This window comes from Urocampus carinirostris, chromosome 13 (assembly GCF_059441175.1).
Source record: "Urocampus carinirostris isolate Australia breed hairy pipefish chromosome 13, RoL_Ucar_1.0, whole genome shotgun sequence".
Taxonomy (NCBI): Eukaryota; Metazoa; Chordata; class Actinopteri; order Syngnathiformes; family Syngnathidae; genus Urocampus; species Urocampus carinirostris.
In genome coordinates this window covers 24,948,965-24,971,703 of record NC_142361.1, presented here as the reverse complement: position 1 = coordinate 24,971,703, position 22,739 = coordinate 24,948,965, and the positions used below count along the sequence as shown (strand labels likewise).

General features: G+C 39.3%; 1 protein-coding gene across 1 annotated transcript in view; it reads left to right on the top strand.

Annotated features, from left to right (window-relative positions):
• col19a1 (collagen, type XIX, alpha 1) overlaps window positions 1-22,739 on the top strand; it is a 223,093-nt gene that overhangs the window by 59,733 nt on the left and 140,621 nt on the right. Inside the window, exons 12-14 of the mRNA XM_088351663.1 lie at window positions 7,286-7,321; window positions 11,273-11,302; window positions 13,238-13,291. Coding sequence (XP_088207789.1) covers window positions 7,286-7,321; window positions 11,273-11,302; window positions 13,238-13,291 — 120 coding nt within the window. The remainder of the gene's footprint in view (window positions 1-7,285; window positions 7,322-11,272; window positions 11,303-13,237; window positions 13,292-22,739) is intronic.

Below are 22,739 nucleotides of genomic sequence, written 5' to 3'. Positions count from 1 at the left end.
TCTGCTAAATAAATGTCACCTCTATTGTTTTGTTCTTCATTAATCCCAACGAGCGGTTGCTCGGATTGACAAAACACAATGCACTTGATTTGAATAAATGTACCTTCAATCACAAAGGGACGCTAGATAAACAAAGACAATTTTAGTAACTGTCCAAATGAATAGCATTCAATTTAATCTACGCCTTGGAACAAGTAATCAGTAAATTGCAGCGACGATTATTAATGGACACTTTCTTATGATAAGAGATATATGACTAGATGTAGCAAAATTAATTAAAGCGGTGAAGATAAAGTTATGTTTAGTTATCAAATGAGACGGACGTCTCTTGGACGTTGAAAGGTGTGCTAAATCTGGTCTATTTTCAACCAAATTACACAAAGTATAATTATTATTGTTGGACTCAATTTGGTCTATGCTGAATGGGCTAAACACATCTTCCTTTGAGATGGCTATTTGTGTCTCAGACAGGATCAAATTTAAACCAAAAATGTAACGTCCAAAAGACGTATTTATGTGGTTGAAAAGTCAAAGTTTGAACTATATTTCTTTTACAGATGCTGAAAATACATATTTTTGGGGGGTAAATTTCGACTAAATTTGACAAAGTAAAAGATAAATATGTCTATTTGATTAAAATTTGGTCCACATTGAATAGACTTCACGCAACCCAATGCCTGATTTTTATTTAGGGCAGGGGTGTCAAACTCATTTTAACTCGGGGGCCACACGATAGAACAAACATTCTTTCGGGGGTGGGATTAGTAGATTCGAGAGAAAGAAAAAGAAATAAGAGAAAGTAAGAAAAAGAGATAGGGTGGGACAAAGGAAGATAGAAATAGAAAAAGAGAGAGAAAAAAAGAGAGAGAAAGTGAAAAACAAAAGAGATAAAAAGAGAAATCATGAGAGAGGGGGAGAGAAAGAGAGAAATCCAAAAGCGAGAGAGGAGATAAAAGAGAAGGAAAGAAAGAGAGAAGGGGAAAGCAAGAGAGAGAGAGAAAGAGAAAGAGAGAAAAGGAAAAAAAAGGAATATATAGTTGAATACCATCTGCATAGCAATGGAAATTGATATAATACTCACGAATAATATCACTTAATGGAAGCATGTAAATGCTGAAAAGAAGGGGGCCAAGTACTGAACCCTGCGGAACACTACAGGTAACACTAAAGGTCTCGGATGTAATATCACCATACTTAACCCAGTGCGTCCTATCTGAGAGGTAGGATCTGAACAATAAGAGGATGGGTTCTGAGAGACCAATCTATTTTTCCAACCGTTTTAGTAAGATATTATGGTCCACAGTGTCAAAGGGAACATTAAGGTCCAGCAGCAGCAAGAGTGATGAAGCGCCAGGTTAGGTTTAACCTTAATTTACCGCAAAATTAAACGTCTGAAATTGGTTTGTTGAGCATGTCCAAAGTTGACCTTATATTGCCGCACTTAATTTTGCCCCAGCCAAATTGGTCAAAACTTAGCCCCAAATATACTGTTTTTTTTTTTTTTTAATTCATGGTGGTTCGCGGGGAATTGTTGATAGTTGGTTTTAGCTGTCCAACAACATGCCTGAAATGAGTTAACCCTACAGGGCACAACTTGGTTGCCCTTCAACATGCCTGATGTGCTCAAAGTTCTAAACTAAGTCCTTTACACAGGGAAACTTTGTTTTGTGAACTCTGTTAGGCGTCGATTCAACCATTCATTTAGAATTAAATGACTGTTGATGTTAAGAAACTAGTCAATCGTTTTCTTAGTGTGTTAGTAGGTTAATAGTCCCAATACATTTTCAGCACACAGATTTATCTCAGGGAATCGCTGTCAATCCCAAAAGTAATTTTTGTCCTAACATTAAAACGTTTATAGAATCCTAATAACGAGACGCGGCATTCATATTACCAGCGGCACAATACCGAGTGCAGGGCTGCTCATTACACAAATTCCGATTAATCAAATTCCTTCCCGTAATTGACTAAAGCTGGAGTTGTTTACGTGCTTGTTATCGAATTGAGCTTTGAACCCCGAAGCGCTTTCATTCCTACAGCGTCCACTAATAACCTCATGGAGAAATTAGTTGCCGGATGCCTCCCCTCGTGTCACATTTGTGTCAATTTGAATGTTCTCGTTTTTTTCATGATGGCCACACTAAACAAACTCATGCATTGAATATACAGAACTGTGAAAATTCAAAGATTGGGATGAAATTAGTTTCTGCAATGCAATTAGACCTCGATTCATTCCAAATCAACTGAAATTTTGAAGTATTTTATTATTTTGTATTTGCTAATTATTGCTTACAGCCTACTAATACATTTTGTCATGGTATTCAAAGTTTTTGTCACAAAAAAGCAAAAAAGGGTTAACAGAAACAGTTGGCAAGAAGGTTTTTATTTTAAATATTATTTTTCATATTTGACAATAGCTTTCTATATGTTTTCTAGTAAGAAAAACTGCCAAATGTTCTGAGCTTGCAGAGGGCAGATAGTTTAAAAGAATTGGGATTGTATTTTAGTTTATATTTGTTGAATTTGTATTTAGTTATACTAAAAATGTTAAATACAAACACAATAAATAGAAATATACTAAAAGATTGAAAATCTATTAAAAGTACTTGTAAAAAATAAAAAAATGGATAATTTTAAGCATGTTTTCTTAACTATTTTTCTTCGGGGGAAAAACTGTTAAAATTATTGAAATTGGAGTTCTTAGAGTGAACCAATTAAAACTTTTTTGGTGCAACTTTTTATTTCAAAGATTCATTGATTTATTTTAATGTAATATTTTTTGGTATTTTTTTTGTATCTTGGTTTTATTGATTTCTCTATTTTTACGAGTATATTATTCTTATTTCTATTTCCATTTTTAATATGTGAGTCAGGACCAGAACGGAAACAGGACCGGCTTGCGTTAAAGTTTTATTGGAGGAAAGAGAAAGAGCTGCGCCCACGATCCGATGTTCGCTGGATGCGGGAAGCAAGTCGCTCTCGTATTGTGATTGTGCTCCGAACAAGGAAGTGGATCTTCCGTAGCGAGCGATGGCGGTGTCAGGGAAGGAAAAAAACGGGTTGGTAGCCGAAACAGGGAGAGCAAGACGTGGTTAGGGTCGGAAGCGAGTTGTAAGCCAGAATGGGAGAGTCGACGAAGTTGGGGACAAAAACAGGTCGTAAACCGGGACGGGAGAGCAGACGTGGTCAGGATCAAAACGGGTCGAAGCCGGGGACAGACGGGAGCAAAAAACAGGACAGGTTGGAGTCAGGGTCGAAAAAGGTTTGCTTAGTATTCACTGAGGTTTGCAGATGACAAAAGGGGGACAAACAGGACTGAGTTCAAATACTGATAGGGAGCCAATCAGAACCCACGGCAGTTGGCGCCAAATGAGCGGGCACAGCTGAGACACATTAGTAATCATGACAATGTGTATCTATTTTTCCATTATATTTTATATTACATATCAAGCTACCATTTTTTTCTCCCAAAGGTGATTGCTGATATTGATTCATTGATATTATTTGGATATATTGATTTATGGTGTTTCTTATTTAAGTAGCAATTATTTGAAGTCACATTTAGTTGTATAACCCCTAATCACAAAAATGTCTCAAAGGACTGCACAGCATTACAATTACACCATCGCCTGATCTTTTTAATGAATATATTGATTGATTTATTCATTAGCTCAATAGTTTTGCTCCACCTCATAAACATGCCTGGTGAAGTACTCCGTGTTAATGTCATGTGGTAGGGAAAAAGCCGTAATGAAGGGCCAATAAAACATAGTTTCCTACATTGTAACGTGAAAATACAGTAAGTCCAGGACACCATTTTTATGTCATATGGTGAGGGAAATACCGTAACAAGGGGCTGAAAAAAACATCATATTTTAGGTTGTAAGGTGGAAATATCGTAAACTAAGGACACAGTGTTGTCAGGACAGAATGGAACCAGGACCCAATTGTGTACGTTTCTCACAAGTTTTAATGAAGGAAGAGAAAGGGTTGCCCCCACGATCCGGTGATCGCTGGGCGCGGGAAGCAGGTCGCTCTGAACGCGGAAGTGGGACTTCTGTGACGAGCGATGGCGGTGTCGGGAACGGAAAACGGGTCAGTATCCGGGACAGGAGAGCAAAAACGTGTCGTAAGCGAGTTGTAAGCCAGGAAAGGAGACTAGACATGGTCAAGGACAAAAAATGTTGAAAGCCGGGACGGGAGAGTAGACGTGATCAGGATCAAAAACGGGTCGAAGCCGGGGGCAGACAGGAACAGAAAACAGGTTGGAGTCAGGGTTGAAAAAAGGCTTGCCTAGTGTAAACTCGGGTTTGCAGACGGACTGACAACAGGTGACAGAAAGGAGTGGGTTTAAATAGGGACAGAAAGCCAATCAGAGTCCGAGGCAGTTGGCGCCAAAGGAGCGGGCACAGGTGCTTCGCATCAGTAATCATGACATCTGTTGTTGATCTTGTATGGTAGGCAAAATGCTGTCACTAGCAAAATGTTAAAATATTGTAAGCCAGTGACTCTGTGTTTGATTTCATATGGTGGGGAAAATACCTCAACAAGAGGACTGAAAATGTATCGTATTCTACATCATATTCCACATCATAACGTGACAAATTTTGTAAACTAGGCACATTATGGTGTTGATTTTGCGTGGTGGGAAATACCATAACGAGGGGCTAAAAAAACATCGTATTCCACGTCATAATATGGCGTATATGGCGTAGACTTGTTGATGTGGAATGGTGGGGAAAAGGCTGTAAGAAATTCTCGAAAAACATCGTATCCATTATCGTAACGTAAAAATATCGTAAGTCAGGGACGCCGTGCTTTTAATGTTGTAAAGTATGCAGAATGCCATTTCAAGGGGATGAAAAAACATAAAAATATGTGACAAATTTTGTAAACTAGGCACATTATGCTGTTGATTTCGCATGGTGGGGAGAATGCCTTAACAAGGACCCGAGAAAAATCATCGTATTCCACATCATAATGTGGAGTAAATAGCGTGTATTAGGTAAGCAGTGCTGTTGATGCGGTATGATGGGAAAAACGCTGTAACAAAATCCAATCCTAACGTGATAATATCGTAAATCAGGAACGTTGTGCTGTCCTTGTGGTATGGTGGGGAAAATGCCATTTCAAAGGGCTGAAAAACATTGTACACTACATCGTAACGTGAAAATATCGTTAACTCGGTACGTTGTAGTGCTATTGTAAGGTTGGGAAAATGCAGTAACAAGACCCAAAAAATATCGTATTCCACATTGTAACATAAATAAAAGGTTACGCTAGAGACGCAGTGTTGTTGATATTGTATGGTGGAGAAAATGCCCTAAAAGCGGTCTGAAAATATGTCGTATATCCTATTGTTACTTGGAAGTATCGTAAACTAGGGACTCCATGTTGTTAATGTTGAATGGTGGGAAAATGTTGTTACAAGTGTCATGTCCAGCATGGTCGCCGTGGCGACCGGCTGGCCCCGCCCCCTTGGCACCGGCTGTAGCAGATTTTCTAATTTGTGTGTGTGATTCTTAAGGGCGGGTTTTGGGGATTGCCGGTGGCAGGTTCATTGCATTACTTTGCATTATTCTGTTCTGTTTGACTAGAGGAAACCTGTACTTGCCCGTTCTGAGTAAAAGCCTGTTTTGTGAGTATTCCTAGTCTGAGTTCCTGTTTGCCTGTAAGCCTGTTTTTGTCCCTGAGTGTTGGACGACTTTTATTTCCATAATAAAAGTAACTGATCGTTAACGCGAATGAGTTCACCCTTCCTGCCTCCTGCCTCCGATCCGGTTCGGTCCCGTGACAACAAGGGGCTGAAAAACATCAGGTTATACATCATAACGTGAAAATATTGTTAAGCTAGGGACCCTGTTTTTGTTAATGTTGTATAGTGGGGAAAATGCCATAATAGGGGGCAGAAAAACATATTCCACCTTGTAACATGGCAGTATCATAAACTAGGGACTCCGTGTTATTGTTGTCGTATGAGACAATGTGTTTCTGTTCATACAGTAGGGAAAATGCCGTAACAAGGTCCTGTAATAACATTTTTGTAACATGATACAATTGTAAGCCAAAGAAGCAGTGGTGTTGTATGGTGGGGAAAAGGCCTTAACGAGGGGCTGAAAGAACATTGTACTCTACATCGTAACATGGAAATATCGTAAACTGGGGATGCCGTGTTATCAATGTCGTGTGGTGGAAAAGTAATGTGACAAGGGGCTGAAAAACATCAGATTCCACATCATCATATGAAATCATCATTAAGCTAGCTACCCTGATTTTTTTAGGTTGTATAGTGCGGAAATGCCTAAACGGGGGGCAGATAAAACAAATTCTACCTCATAACATGAAGATATTTAAGCTAGGGACACTGTGTTTCTGTTCATACAGTAGGGAAAATGCCGTAACAAGGTCCTGAAATAACATTTGTTTACCACATCGTAACATGAAAATATTGTAAGCCAGAGACACAGTGTCGTTGTATGGTAGGGAAAATGCCATAACGAGGGGCTGAAAAAACATCGTATTCCACATCGTAACATGGAAACATCGTAAACTAGGGACGCCGTGTTGTTGATGTTATATGGTGGGGGGAAATGCCTTCACGAGGGTATGAAAAAAACATCGTATACGACATCGTGACATGAAAATATCTTAAAGTATGTCGGCTGTAACCCGGGGGTTTACAGTACAAAAACATTTTCATTGGATATCCGATTCATTGATTGACACATGACACGTCGATCCGAATCAGGAATTTGAGCCGCAAAAGAAGGAATTTGACAAAAATAATAAATACCTTACTCTGTCGGACATAGTAACTATTTTGTCCGCAGATGTTCCACATCAGGCATCTCTGATTTTTGACAAAAAACCTAAATCAAAAAGCTTTCACAAATAATGATCACTGCTGTCAAAATGGAGTTTTCCCGCGACCACTTTGATGTCAGCAACGCTAACATTAGCGTCCGTTATTAATGTGGCAAAGCTTTCACGCGCTACGCTAGCACTTTTGTTTTCTTAAGCCGCTAGCTTTAATGGCACAAGCCGATCGGGAAACAAAAATAGTGCAAAAAGTCTTTTTGACAGGCTTCATCTCACCGCACATTGCAAACTGCAGTTAATGGGCTATGCTTTTATCCCGATACGTCGAGCTATTACTACAGTTGTGTTCTAGATGCTTAATAGCGGAGATAATGGTTTGATATTAAAAAAAGACAACTCACAAGATTTTCTTTTTTTCATTGGCAGGTTGTATTTAGCATTGACTGAAATGTCATTGTTATTGCAGGGTGATATTGGTCTGACTGGAGCTCCAGGGTTGCCTGTAGGTTCACAATGGGGTATTTCTTTTGAATGAATATAAAGCTCAGATAGTCAGCTCTGAAATTTACAAGGTGTGTTGTTCTAAATTGTGTAGCTTCCAGTGTCTTTTAAACTGTATTTCTCGTTATCGAGATTGAGATTAGAGACATATCCACGTATGCATTACGATAAAAAACAGAGACAATCACTAAACAATTATTGCTGCGTATGCCAGTTCACAAACTTACCAGGGATGCTGTCCGAACTCTTGTGGCCTCCAGTGTCTTTTAAAATGTCTTTCTCGTTATCGAGATTGAGATTAGAGACATATCCACGTATGCATTACAATAGGAAACTCAGAGAATCACTTAACACATTTTGCTGCGTATGCTAGTTCATAAACTTACCAGGGATGCTGTCCGAACTCTTTTCGCCTCAAGTTTCTTTTAAACTGTCATTCAAGTAATCAAATTGAAATTAGAGACATATTTGTAATTGTATTCGGATAAAAGGCTCAGATAATCGTTTTAAGTCATTGCTGAGTATGCTAGCTTGGAAACCTTCAAGGGATGCCTTTCTAAAGCTTGTTGCCTCCTGTGTCATTAAAGCTGTTTTCTTTAAGTTCTAGAAATCTTTAAATAGGAAGCTCAGAAAATCAATGTATACTTATTGCTGAGTATGAGAGTTTGGAAACTTCCAGGGCATGCTGTCCTAAATCGTGTAGCCTCCAGTGTCTTTTAAGCAGTCTTTCAAGTTCTCGAGATTGAGAATTAGAGACATATTCACATATATTTTGTAAGCTCGGAGAATCAATAGATAATTCTTGCTGTGTATGCTAGTTCACAAACTTTCCAAGGATTCTGTCCTAAATCTTGTAGGATTTTAGAGACATATTTGTTTTTGTATTCTAATAGAAAGCTCAGATAATCGTTTTAAGACATTGCTGAGTATGCTAGCTTGGAAACCTACAAGGCATGCCTTTTTAAAGCTTGTAGCCTCCAGTGTCATCTAAGCTGGTTTCTCTAAATTCTGGAAATGTTCAAATAGGAAGCTCAGATAATCAATGTATAATTATTGCTGAATATGACAGTTCGGAAACGTCCGTGTAGCCTCAAGTGTCTTTTAAGCAGTTTGTCATCTTGTCAAGTCAAGTCAAATTTATTTATGTAGCCCTTAATCACAAAAAAATGTCTCAAAGGACTGCACAGGATTACAATGACACAATTACCTGATCTTAAACCAACATGCGGGCAAGGAACAACTCAAAACCTTAGCGTGAGAAAAAAGAGAAACCTTGAGAAGGGACCTCACAAGTGGTATCCCCCTTTCAGGATGACCAGGGTGAATTACATTTAGCATTACAGTACACAAACATAGTAAACACTAGGTAACATGTTGAAAATTTGTCCGGAAAGTGCATGACAGCAGCGACGCCCCCAGCCTGTAAACTAGTCCAGAAAGTCTATGACGGTCACGACGCAGCTTCCCATCTCTGCCAGCTGGTCCATGCAGGGGTTCACATGCTTCAGGTCAAACGCTGGTCCGCTGACTCATCTCAAATTGCCCTTCTCCTTCGTATCACCACCAGGCAGGCAGGTGGAAAAAGACAGAACAATACAGAATATCTTGTTAACTTAAACTCAACTGATACAGAGGACACCGTTCAGCTGTTTCCATGAAAAGTCAACAGCTTTCTATTTTTGGATTGGAATGGTCTTCTAAATCTTGTAGCCTCAAGTGTCTTTTAAATTCTTTACATCGAGAGAATCCTTTTATCACGTTATTTCTGAGTATGTTCGCTCGGATTGCTAGAAGGCATGCTGTCGGAAATCTTGCAACATTCAGTGTCTTTTAAGCTGTCTTTTTAAGTCATCAAAATTGAAATTAAAGAAATGTTTACATTTGTATTCTACTAAGAAGATAAGCGACTCATTTGATCATTTATATTATTCTAACATATGTGTTGCTAGCTCGAGAATTTACAAGGCACGTTGTCTCAAATCTTGTTGCCTTAATTGTCTTATGAGCTGGTTTTTTTTTAAGTTCTAGGAATTGAAATTTAAAAATGATTCTAATAGGAAGCTTAGAAAAGCATTTTAAAATGATCGCTGAGTATGCTAATTCAGAAACTTACAATCCATTAAGTCCTAAATCTTGTAGGTTCAGTGTCTTTTAAGCTTAAGGTTATAACATTTGAAATTGAAGAAGAACTTAGATTGGAAGCTCAACCAAATAGTTTTATGATTATTGCTCGAAAACATCCAAAGAACGCTGTCCTAAATCGTGCAGCCTCAAGTGTCTTTGAAGCAGTTCGTCATCTTGTTAACTTTAAACTCTGACTTATTCAAAGGACACCGGCCAGATGTTTCCAAGAAAAGTCAACAGCTCTCGACTCTCGAATCAGCATGCCCTTCTAAATATTGCAACCTCAAGTGTCTTTAAATCTGTATTTTGAATTCTGTAAATTGAGAGAATTTCAAAAGTAATTTCACAGTATGCTAGCTTAGCCTCAAGTGTCATTTAAAGTTGTTTTTAAGTTCTAAAAATTGCGATTGAAGAAGAATTCTGATAGGAAACTCAAAGAAATCATTTTGAATTTATCGCTGAGATTGCTAGCCCTAAATCTTACAAGCATGCTATCCTAACTTTTGTAGCCTCAAGTGTCATATAATCTCTTTTTAGGTTTTAGACATTGAAATGACAATAAAATTGTAATAGGAAGCTCAAAAATACTTTTAAAATCATCGCTGAGTATGCTAGCTCGGAAACGCAAAAGACATTTGTTTTCTAATCTTGCTGCCTCCAGTGTTTTAAGATATTTTTTAAAGTTTTTTGTATTTGAAATTAGAGGTAAATTCACATTTGTTATCCACAAGATATTTCAATAAATTATTTTATAATCATTGCAAAGTTATTAATGAGTACAGTAGACAATCTTGGAAACGTATAAGGCATTCATTGCTATAGCTTTTAGCCTAAAGTGTCTTTCAAGCGTTTTTCTCAAGTTTTCAAAATAGAAATTAGAAGCATATTTATATTTGTATTCTAATAGGAAGCTTAGAGAATAATATTATAATCATTGGAAAGTCATTCCTGAGTATAGAAGCTTGCAAATTTATTAGGCATGCATTGAGGCTACAAGATTTGGCCTCAAGTGTCTTTTAAGCTATTGAAATTAGAGACAGTCAAATTTGTGTTATAATAAAAAGCACAGAGAATCATTTTAATATTAAGTCATTGACTCATTTCAAAGTATGCTTGCTTTGAATCTTTTAAGTATTGCTGTTCTCTTGTAACCACAAGTGTCTTTTAAGCTGTTTGTTAAGAACTACAGATTGAAAATATAAAAATACTGGAAGAGGAAGCTCAAAGACTTATTTTTTAATTCTGCTGGCTCGGAAAAACATTCAAAGCACACTGTCCTAAATTGTGTAACCGCAAGTGTCTTTAAAGCTGTTTGTTAAATTCTACAAATTGAAAATACAGAAATATCCTGAGAGGAAGCTCAAAAACTCATTTTATAATTCTTGCTGACTTTGCAGGTTCGGAAACATTCGAAACACACTTTCCTAAATTTTGTAACCTAAAGTGTCTTTTAAGCAGTTTGTCATCTTGTTAACTTCGTAGGACACTACACAGCTGTTTCCCAAAAATGTCAACAGCTTTTGACCCTCGGATCCGGCACGAAACCTTACACCGTTTTGTTGGCTCGTGTTCGAAAACTGAAACCTTCCGTTCGTCCCTGTTTCCGTTTTTACGTCTGAGTATTTTATTTTCTCGTTCCGGGGGTCAGGCATCAAGTTTTGTGCCTTAATTCCTCTAGGGGTCGTGGAGGTTGATGCTAATTACCTTGTTAGCAGTCTTCTTGACATTGTGACATTTTATAAATGAGTGATTCATTGTGTATTATGATAAATATTCATAATTAGGAAATCCACAAAATTGTAATCACAGTCTCGTTTTGTTTTTTTAGGTCGACAAAGAATGTCTCAAAGGAGATCAGGTAATTGACTTTTTTTTTATGATACCGAAGTTCGATGTTGTTTTTAATTGGAAATGTAAATAAGTGTGTTCATTTTATAGTTTACTTTACGTGGTTTTTTTCTTTTCCTTCTGCGCATTCAGGGCCCCCGTGGTGACAAAGGAGAGAAGGTAAAGTATTAAACATCACACATCCAATTAAAAGGAGCGCTTGAACGTATATCGGCTTCTGTGGAAATTCATTTTTTTGCTCCATTCAGATCTGCAAAAATGTAAACAATCAAAAGATCTATATTGAATAACTTATGCTCAAAAAGTGTAGTTCAGTTCATCACGAGTAGGCACGGATATCGAAAACAAGTTCTGATACCACTACTACTTTTGATGAATAAAAATTCCTCCCAAAACATTTTACAATTACTCCTACTAATGTCGCATATTTTATTATTACTATCATTGGTATCATGTAAAATAAAAAAATAATAAAAGCAGTAGTACATATGCTAAGAATTATCGAATAATAAAGGATTAGTCATAATCCGTATCGGTGTAGATACGAAGCTTAGGTTATATATGTCAATGTTAAAACTTGAGATTGTATTACGTTAAAGAATAGAACACACATCCGTCAGAGGCGCATGCTTCCAAGATCGGCTCAGGAAGGAATCACGCTACGGCTAGAGGCTCATTTATTGGAAATCAGACATAAAACAACACATCTGATTGGCTTAAGCGAGATCACATGAATACATGAAATTAATCTGATTGGTTTAGAAAGAAAACACAGTTTAAATTAAGTAATAATAATGCTGGTTGCTAGATGGAGTGTAAGCATAATAAACGAGCAGTACGAGAGTGAAACTTTGTAACACAAGGGGTACAATGAGTCATTCATAAAGTCCACGAATGTGGAAAAGAGAGGCAAGGTCTTGAGCAGGCTTCCCGGCACTAAAGTGAAGGCCATCTTGATTAATAGTTAGCGGGCCCCGAGAGGTTATAATTGTGGCAAGAATACAAACAGCACCTGGATATAATCTTTGGCTCCGTTAAAGCACTTTTGATGATAAAATCATACATAGGCACATTCAAGCTATAATAGAACTATAATTTCCCTTACAATATGCCCATGTGACAGTGACCAATACCAGTTATAGAGTAGCGTTTTTCAAGTCAAGAAATATAATTAAAAATTTAAAACAATAAATTACCATTTACATTAAGTAATTTAAGTATGCGTTTTTTTTCTTTCAGATTTAAAATCAAACCCCTCAGAATGATATTTATAAACTAGTGGTATTGATATCTGGTGATAATATCAGCGATAAGAAAATAAATATCGAATCATATTTATTATTCTTATGTGCAGTTGTGAAGTGGTGGAGACAAGTCATCGTTGAGTGGCCATTTTGTAATCATTTAAAAATTGCCATTAATTAAAACAAGTTTTTATTGAGATTTAAAATCAAAACTTTTGGAAGGATATCAAGACACTAGTGGTATCGGTAACTGGCATCACTATTATTGACTCCTCAAGGCTTTCTGAAACAAGTGGTCTACAAAATCCCTAATAGTAGTAAATTTAAATAATAAAACATAGCATGATTAATGATATTGTCATTTTTGGTATTGTTTGAAATAATAATTGCAGTAAATACAATGGAATAATGTATCGCTATTGGTATCGGTATGTGGTATTAGTTGCTACGACTATTCAAATGCATCATTCCAAAAAAGTTGTAAAAAACATCCCCACTACTAATAAAATAAAATAATAATAATTACACTGCCAATATTATTATTATTCGATGGAAAGCTACCATATACTGCATTCAAAACTGTCTTAATGTTTTTATACAGCACTCTTGGTTTCATGTCCGTGTCTGAAACGCGTATTAGAAATTTTGATTTGATTTGGTTGAAAAGGTGAAGGAAATTATTGACATATTTTGTACCTCAGGGACAAGATGGGATGCCAGGTCAGCCAGGCCAAGAAGGAAAGGAGGGAAAACGAGTAAGTAAACACCAACAATCTGTCATTTTTTAAGGGGTGAGGGGTAGTTTAACAAGAGTTTTTTAAAATGTACTTTTTACTGGAATGTTCGCAGCATGGAGCTGCAGTACAAAATATAGAAAATTGTGTCCGAACCAATTTTCAACTGCATGATGAGAACAGCATTGTAGGAGGAAATTGAGCCAACAGCATGTCGGCATTTTCACGATGCAGTGATGCAAACCAATAAAAGACCAGCATTTTATAGGACGTTGCCCACTAGCAGACAAAAATCACTTTTCATACGCAAGGACACCGCAAAGTTTGAATTTCATGAGTAAGAATTCGTTGTTGTCGTATAGAGGGGGAAAAATAACCATATCCTACAACAAAAAATGGGAGAAAAAAACATTATTTTTCATAATATTTACATATATATGTATATATATAAATATATATTGTATACACTGTATGTCATTGTGTATACTCCAATCATTTTCAGAGATTTCAGAGATGCATTTTAGAAGACGATCTGTCTCATCTTTGAGCTCTGACGCTATGTGAAGCCAGTCACCATATTGGGTGGATATAGAATTTTTCCGCGGGCTGGATATAATTGTACATCAGGCCGGATTTGGCCTGGGAGCTGTGATTTTCACACCTATGCTTTAGAACAGGGGTGTCAAATTCATTTTAACTCAGGGGCCACACGATAGAACAAACATTCTGTCGGGGGCCGGACTAGTAGATTAAAGAGAAAGAAAAAGAGAGATAAGGCAATAAGAGAAAGAGGGAGGGAAAAGAAGAGAGAGGGCGGGACAAAGAAAGAGAGAGAGGGAGAGCGTGCGAAATAAAAGAGATAAAAAGAGAAGTCGTGAGAGAGGGGCAAATAAAGGGAGAGGAAGAAAGAAATCCAAAGAGAAATAGAAAAACAGAAAGAGAGAAAAAAGAAAAGAAACCACGAAGGGTAGGAAGAGAGAAAGGGAAAAGAGAGAAAAGGAAAAAATGAAGTTAGAGCAAAAGAGGTTAAAAAGACACAGAGAGAGAAAAAGACAAAGAGCAACAAAGGAAGAGAAAAAGAGAGACACAGTGAGTGAAAGAGACAGAGACAGAGAGTGGGAGAAAAGATGTGGAAGAGAGAGAGAGACAGAGACAGAGAGAGAGAAATAAATACAAGTACAGTGTCTTTGTGAGAGGCACCTGGCTTTGGCAACATCAAGTTGACATATTTCAACCTGCAGCTTGTTCTGCTCTTGTGCTTCTCTGTGTAATGTCTCACGGGCCGGATTCAATCCCTTAGCGGGCCTGATCCGGCCCGCGGGCCGCCTGTTTGACACCTGTGCTTTAGAACATCTTATGACAGGGTCACCATATCCTGGGGCGTGTCAATTTCACTGCGAAAGAATCATTTATCTTTATGTACGTATAATATCCATGTACTGTAATAAGGCATACCCACTCTTTTTAAAAACTGTAATATAAAAAGTTAGAACAATGACCTTCTAACTTAGTTTGAATATTGGATTATGATGGTGAAAATGCAGGCGGCACAGCGGCGCAGTGGTTAGCGCGTGTGCGGCACAGTTCTGATGTCATGCGATCAAACCTCCTGTGTGGAGTTTGCATGGTCTCCCCGTGCTTGCGTGGGTTTCCTCCAGGCACTCCGGTTTCCTGCCACATTCCAAAAACATGCATGTTAGGTTAATTGTCCCTAGGTATGAATGAGCGAGCGAATTGTCTGTCCTTGTTTGCCCTGCCCAATGCCCGAGGATGGCTGGGATGGGCTCCAGCACCCCCGCGACCCTACTGAGGATAAGCGGTGCAGATAATGGATGGATGAATGGTGAAAATGCTGTAAACAATACTTGTGAAGTAAAAACGTCATAAGGCGGTGTGTGTCCTGGGGTGTACTGTCTAAAGTTTTTCAATTCACCTTGTCATCGGCGGATCACTCGCAGCCGAGTCGATCCAGCAGGCGACTCTTTCCTAATTAAGAGCCTCCGCACCGACGTGAAGAGTCACGGTGGTGCCAAAAAACGAGGGCGAATATCGGGAAGGGCGCTGACCCCGGCGCACGGCATCTTTGTGGAAATAGCCGGCGGAGGAAAGCTTTCAAAAGGCCTTACATTCAAGTAGCCGCAACTCTCCCGCTGTCCACTTCAATTTACTGCGCGGGGAAATAAGACCACTCTAAGCCACTTTGCTCCAAGGAGACGCAGAGGACATTGTCGTAAGGGACGGACATGCTGTGGGTTGTCCCCATTCTTGCGTAATTTGAGTTTTAAGGACGGTCCTCCAAAAGTCCAACGCGGAAGCTGGGATTTGATCTTATTAGGGTGATGGATGAGCACTTCGATTGGGCCCTGGTGGAGGTAAGGGCCTCTACTGTTCTCCAGGAATTTATGAGAATGTACACCCCGCATTGGAAGCCACCATTAGAGACGTACGGCTTGGATTTTAGCAGTAATGGAAGGAAGTGAAACCCAAAATGAAAAGAAAGAGTGCACGGAACAAAAAGCAACCTTTATGGTTCGAGTTGTAAACTGACCACAAAGAATTTTCGATATTCTTAGAAAAAAAATGATATTTGTCTTGTTTTTTTTCATTTAACACGCCCATAAACATGCACAAAAATGTACATGAACACATCATGTATGTAAACGCGCACGAAAATGTATTTGAACATGCAAGGAAATGTACTTAACACTCACGAAAACGTACGTAAAAACACACGTGAACACGCAGAAAAAAGTACGTAAACATGCACATAAAACGTACGTAAACACGCAAAAAAACCTACGTACACACAATTACTTTCATGATTACTGATGTGACTCAGCTGTGCCCGCACCTTTGGCGCCAACTGCCGCGGGCCCTGATTGGCTCCCGATCAGTACTTGTACCCAGTCCTGTCTGTCCCCTTCTGTCAGTCGGTCTGCGAACCTCAGTTAACACTAGGCAAGCCTTTTTCGACCCTGACTCCCACCTGTCCCGTTTTTTGCTCCTGTCTGTCCCCCGGCTTCAACCGGTTTTTGATCCTGACCACGTCTACTCTCCCATCCCGGCTTTCGACCTCTTTTTGTCCCAGACCACGTCTTCTCTCCTAGTCTGGCTTACGACTCGCTTCTGATCTCGACCACGTTTTTGCTCTCCTGTCCGGGCTACTGACCCATTTTTCCGTCCCCAAGTATCAGAGCGACCTGCTTCCCGCGTCCAGCACTGACCGGATCGTGGGCGCAACCCTTTCTCTTTCTTTTAATAAAACTTGTGAGAAACGCAATGCAAGTGGGTCCTGTCTCCGTTCTGGTCCTGACAATTACGTACGTAAACACTCATAAACACGCAAAAAAACTTTCGTGACCTAGCGCTTTCGACCGTCATTAACGAAAATGCCGTTATAACGCCGGAAAATATAATTACAGTGGAACCTCAGTTCTCGACCATAATCCGTTCCAGAACCCTGTTCGAAAACCGATTTGTTCGATCACCTAAATCATTTTTCCCATTAAAAATAATGTAAATCGTTTTAATCCGAATGTTTACCTTGAATGTTTAACATAAACATAAAGCTAAACCAAGCTAATCGTACGTTTGCGTTACCGGAATCTTCCGTACGAAAGATTACACTAACATGAACGTGTAAAAATAAAAAAAATCAGGTCGTTTACAAGTCATTTAGCACCCAGGTCTCCACAACAAGTGGTGAGCGGTTCATTGGAAAGGGGGCTCCGTTCCAACACCCTCAATGTTGGGCTCCGTTCCAACACCCTGAATGTTTACCTTGAATGTTTAACATAAACAAAGCTAACTCAGGCTAATCGTACGTTCGCGTTATCGTTATCTTCCGTACGAAAGATTACTCTAACACGAACGTGTAAAAATAAAAATAAAGGATAAAGAAAAGAATTATGAATAGGATTTCTTACCTTTGTGGTGGTCAGCAGAAGGCGCAGGTGGACGGTGGGGGAAAATTATTGCTCCTTCATCTTTTGCTATTATTTTTTTCTTAAATGCAATAGTTGTACGCACTACTTTTCTTTTTTCACCTGTAGCAACTTTGCTGCTTGCACTGACTTTCTTCTGAGGCATAATTAGGGGCTAAAACACTTTGTACACCTATATTAAAAGCGAAAGCAAAACGAAGCACATCCGCACGTGGTAACAGTTGGTCAAGAAAAGAGCGATCTACACCCGTACGCCGCTCAGCATCGCACCCTAGCGTACGCACTCACGCATTACCGGCGTTCGAACTCTGATTTTTTGACCGAACAGCGAAGCAAGAATTTCTCAAAATTTTTGGTCGGACTCCGATTTGTTCGAACTGAGAGGCGTTTGAAAACCAAGGTTCCACTGTAGTTAGATTGCCCTTGACTGAAAAAATTACGCTGATACGTTATTCCCAACACTGGTTACGATGCACTAAATTTTCATTGCTCTATTATTATAGCACAGGCTACTTTCCAAGCACTGTTGGTTGGTTGGATCCTTTATTTCCTGTGGTGTGTCTTGGGCAAGTACAGCCCAGTGGCGCCCATCCCTCTCCAGGCCAACATACGCTGTAAATATTTGTGCGTATTTATTCTGACATTCATTTTCTCTTTCAAGTCTTAATGACGAGTTTACCTAATCTTACGGCATACAATGTTTTATTACCCTGTTATCAATGACTATATAAACAAATCAATTATATTGTTTTGTATTCGTAAGCAGGGTTGGGTAGGGTTACTTTAACTTGATTACTTTCAATTATTTTTGGATTACTCCAATACCAAATATGCTAATAAAAGACAAAAGAAACTAAATAGGAATAAAATGACTCAATTTTGTGAAGGCTTGGGGAGTAACGGAATACACCGAACGGCAAAAATGATGTTGGCAAGCTGTTTGGATTTAGTTTCATTTTGTTTCTGTCGCATTTTATGTTAGTTTTGCCGGAGATCAAAGAGATCAAAGCCAGGAGAGAAAGCTTACCACGTGTTGTGAGTCACCATTTTATTCATATTTAGTTTCTTTTGTCTTTTAGTAGCATATTTGGTATTGGAGTAATCCAAAAGTAATAGAAAGTAATCAAGTTAAAGTAACCCTACCCAACCCTGTTCGTAAGAGTAAAGTACTGAAAAGATATATGTGTCTACGTATATATCCATCCCCCCAGCAGAACTTCCGCAACAGCTGCCTCTGACCAGTCAAAAATAAAACTTGTGCAGTCCGTCAAAATAGAAAAGTAGTAGAAAAACGATCGGCGTGGCCAACGTTTTGTTATACGTACTTGTCGGAGAAGCGAACGGTAATGGCCGTCATCGGGAAAGCGATGCTCCTATTTACTTTCTCCGTCTCGGCCACTCGCTGAAAATCCGAGACAGCTGTCTCCGACACCCTCACGTTTCCCTTTTCCGCCTTTCTCGCCTGCGACTTTCTGTCCACACATGTCAAATATTTGTTGGCGTTTTGCCAGTCGGGCTCCACTCAAATGTTTTGTTTTTTTATACTCGCGTGGAAACAACTACGGTGCGTGATCTGTCACTTCTACTTTTTTTTGTTTGGGCCAACTGTTCAGCATTTTTTCACTTGTTTGTGTTGGTTGTTGAGCCCAATTTATTTTACAACATGTTATCATACAAATAGGGATACTCCTAGTATCATACTAATATCATTTTCTCCAATTTACATGTAACTGAAATAAAACTATCTATGTGACCAGAACAGAAGGAGGACCCAGATGCGTAACGTTACTCACAAGTTTATTGAAATATAGAGGAAAGGCAGCGCCAGCGATCCGGTGCTCGCTGGATGCAGGAAGCAAGCCGCTCACGGGATGGGAGCGTCCTCCGAAAGCGGAAGTGGATTTTCTGGAGCAGGAGTTTGTAGCGTAGTTAGACTAAAAAAACAGGTCATTAGTAATGTAGTAATAACTTTTTTAAATTAATATTTTTCTGTATATTATAGTATAGTACATATTCAATTCTCGTTTGGACATGGAGTGACATAGTAACCTCAAAGAAATGAAAACAACTTCATTTTAAGAAAAATCTTTTAATTTTTTTTTTTTTTAATCTTCTAGACACGTTGGTTTGAGAGTAACATCATTTCAATTCTCTGTTTATGTGGCAGAGTTGACAATAAAGTTGCTTTTAAACTGTGCTTTTAATGTACGTTTATGTTTTGTAGCATCATAAATTTTGTTAGCTTCCTTTGGATATTTCTTCTGAGGCTGAGGTTTTGGCTTGATTATAGACCACTTATCCATTTTTCTTGTGTTCTCTACTTTGGCAAATGATATGCAAATGCACGACCTTATAACGCCCGGAAAAGTCCGGAAGCACAAAGTTATTCGAAGCAGGCTTCTGATTGGCTGACGAGTATGCAAATTGCCAAACAAACTGCAATTCTGAAATTTCCAAAACGAAAGAAGATTTCGAAATTGAAATAAAGAAAACGTTTGATTTGAAAAAAAAACCAACATTTTTTTTTCTTGAAAAAGTTGTCGGCCACCCAGGCGGATACTTTTTGTAAGTCTTGCGCCCAAACGTAAAAGATGTACGGGTCCGAGCAGATGCTATTTCAGACACTTTTAATGCACTAAATAAACTTAATGATTTTGCAGCACAGCATGGCGGCACAGTTCTAAGGTCTTGGGAACCTCCTGTGTGGGTTCAAATCCGGCTACCGGACTTCCTGTGCGGAGTTTGTATGTTCTCCCCGTGCTTGCGTGGGTTTCTTCCGGGCACTCCGGTTTCCTCCCACATTCCAAAAACATGCTTGTCAGCTTAATTGACCGGTCCAAATTGTCCCTAAGTATGAATGAGCGAGCGAGTTGTCTGTCCCTGTGTGCCCTGCGATTGGCTAGCAAACAGTTCAGGGTGTCCCCTGCCCACTGCCCGATGATTGCTGGGATGGGCTCCAGTACCCCCGCGACCCTACTGAGGATGAGATTTTGCATCAGACCAATGACATTATACCTGTAAAGTTGTTTTTGCTGTTGTTAAGCTAAACCAAATCTTTGCATTGTTGAACACATGTTAAATTACAGTTTGGACAGGGACTGTTGGAGCTTAGTGACATAGTAACACACAGAGAAAAAAAAACAGGTCAGGAGGTCTCACAGCTGACACTTAATAGCAAGATTTACACCCTGTGAGAATTTACAAGCAAACCTGGGGGGTCTTGTGGAGGAGGGGTAGGAGATTTTGTCAACTCCCTGCTGGACAAAATGGAACAGGTTATTCTTATCCCCGTGAATTTCATGTTGAGCAAACCAAAAGATTCTCGCTTGTGACACCTGTATCACACCAGGTCGTAACACCATCGCCCAATGCAGCCAGCAATTAATCTTGTCAATGTCAAGTACGTCGGGAAATCAAGGGACCGCAAACACCTGAATGGCTCAGAATCGGTCTCGCGCTCGGACCGTTGGGAAAGACCAAGGTTACGGTGAAAGCGTTTGGCACCGGCGAGGACAGATGCAGCCGGTTTTGATTTATTTGTTGGACGCTTCACAATCCTATAGAGGCCGGCGACAGCTACATCTGCGCTTGTCCGGAATAAACACGCGTTAATTGGCCCATTAATTACAGGAAGGGACATGGAAGGGCCGTGGCGCTAGACGACTGCTCTGATGGTCCGTTGTTCGCCGTTATTTGTGTTTTTTTTTTTTTTTAAGAAAAGGGCTTTTAGGACGAGGCTGATGTAGGTCATATCTCTGGTCCCACCTATCAAAAAGTGATTGATAAGATGTTGGAAAGACGCTAAAAAGATGCCGAAAACATGTTGAAAAGATAGGTAAAATACAGCTGAAAGATGTTGCAAAGTGGTTGGAAAGATGGTAGAAAGAGGTTGGAAAAGATGTTAGAATAGATGTCAGATGGGCGTGGGGGTGAAGTCAGGAAAGATGTTGGAAAAACGACAGAAAAAAGTAGGAAAGACATGAAAAAGATGTCCGAAACAGGTCAGAAAGAGGTTGGAAAGAAGTCAAAGATGTTGAAAACACGTTGAAAAGACGGGTAAAATATGAAAAGCTGCGGTCAATCATGTACAATTCATCACATCCACTACACAGCATTATATCCAGACAGAAGAGCAGCTTCAGCGACAGACTGCTGTCACTGTCTTGTACCACGGACAGACTGAAGAGATCTTTTCTTCCTCATGCCATGAGGCTCTTTAACTCCACCTGGCGGAGTAAAGGCCCACATTAAACCACACCCCCTACATTGCATATTACCGTACTTTTATTGCAGTGTGTATTTTATGTAACACTATTTAAATACTCTATACAAAACGCTACAGTGGGTATTAGCACGTCACATTGGGTATTTGTATATTGTATTCCTTTTGATTTATTATTGTATTGTTCTCAGCGAAGGGATGCTGCTGGAAATGTGAATTTCCCTGCGGGGATGAATAAAGTATCTATCTATCCATCTATCTAAAAGTCGTTGCAAAGTGGTTGTAAAGTTGTCGGAAAGATAGAATAAAGAGGTTGGAAAGGATGTTAGAATAGATGTCAGAAAGGCGTGAGAGTGAAGTCAGGAATCATGTTGGAAAAATGACGGGAAAAAAGAAGGAAAGACATGAAAAAGACGTCCGAAACAGGACAGAAAGAGGTCGGAAAGACGGCAGAAAGACGTCAACGATGTTGAAAACACGCTGAAGAGACAGGTAAAATACGGCTAAAAGACGTTAGAAAATGGTTGAAAAGACGTCGGAAAGACGGTGGAAAGAGGTTTGAAAAGGTGTTACAATAGATGCCTGAAAGGCGCGGCAAGGAGTTAAGGAAAGATGCTAGAAAGAAGTACAAAGGACGTCAGAAAGACGTCGGAAAGACGCCGGAAAGACGTCGGAAAGACGTCGGAAAGACGTCGGAAAGACGTCGGAAACAGGTCTGAAAGAGGTTGGAACGCCAGCGGCAAGACAGTGAAAAGACTGCAAAAAGACATTGTAAACGTCGTTGGAATAGAAGTCAGAAACGCGCAGGAATAACGTTAGAATAGACATCAGAAAGAAGGCGGAAAGACGTCGGAATAGAGGTCTGAATGGACAACGGAAAGATGGCAGAAAGGCTCCTTGAAGACATCAGAATAGACGCCAGAATTGACGTCGGAATACAGGTCAGAATAGATGTCGGAATGGACGTCAGGAAGGCCATTTAAAAGTGTCGCTAAGGCATCAAAGTTCTGTCCAAAAGACCATATTTATTCCAAGTCCAAACCCGCAAAGGTCATCTTGAGAATGTCTTGAAAAATGCTTTTTCAAGCATAATGCCTTTTAAAGAAGGGCTGAAAAAACATTGTAGTCCACATCGTAATGTGGAAAAAAACGATGTGTTGTTGTCATTCGCATGGGAAAATGCCGTATTAAAGGAATAAAAAAAAATGTTGTTCCATTTTGGAATATTAAAATATCGAAAGCAAGGGAAGCATAGTTGTTGATGTCATATGGTGGGAAAAATGTCGTACTGATGGCCCGAAAA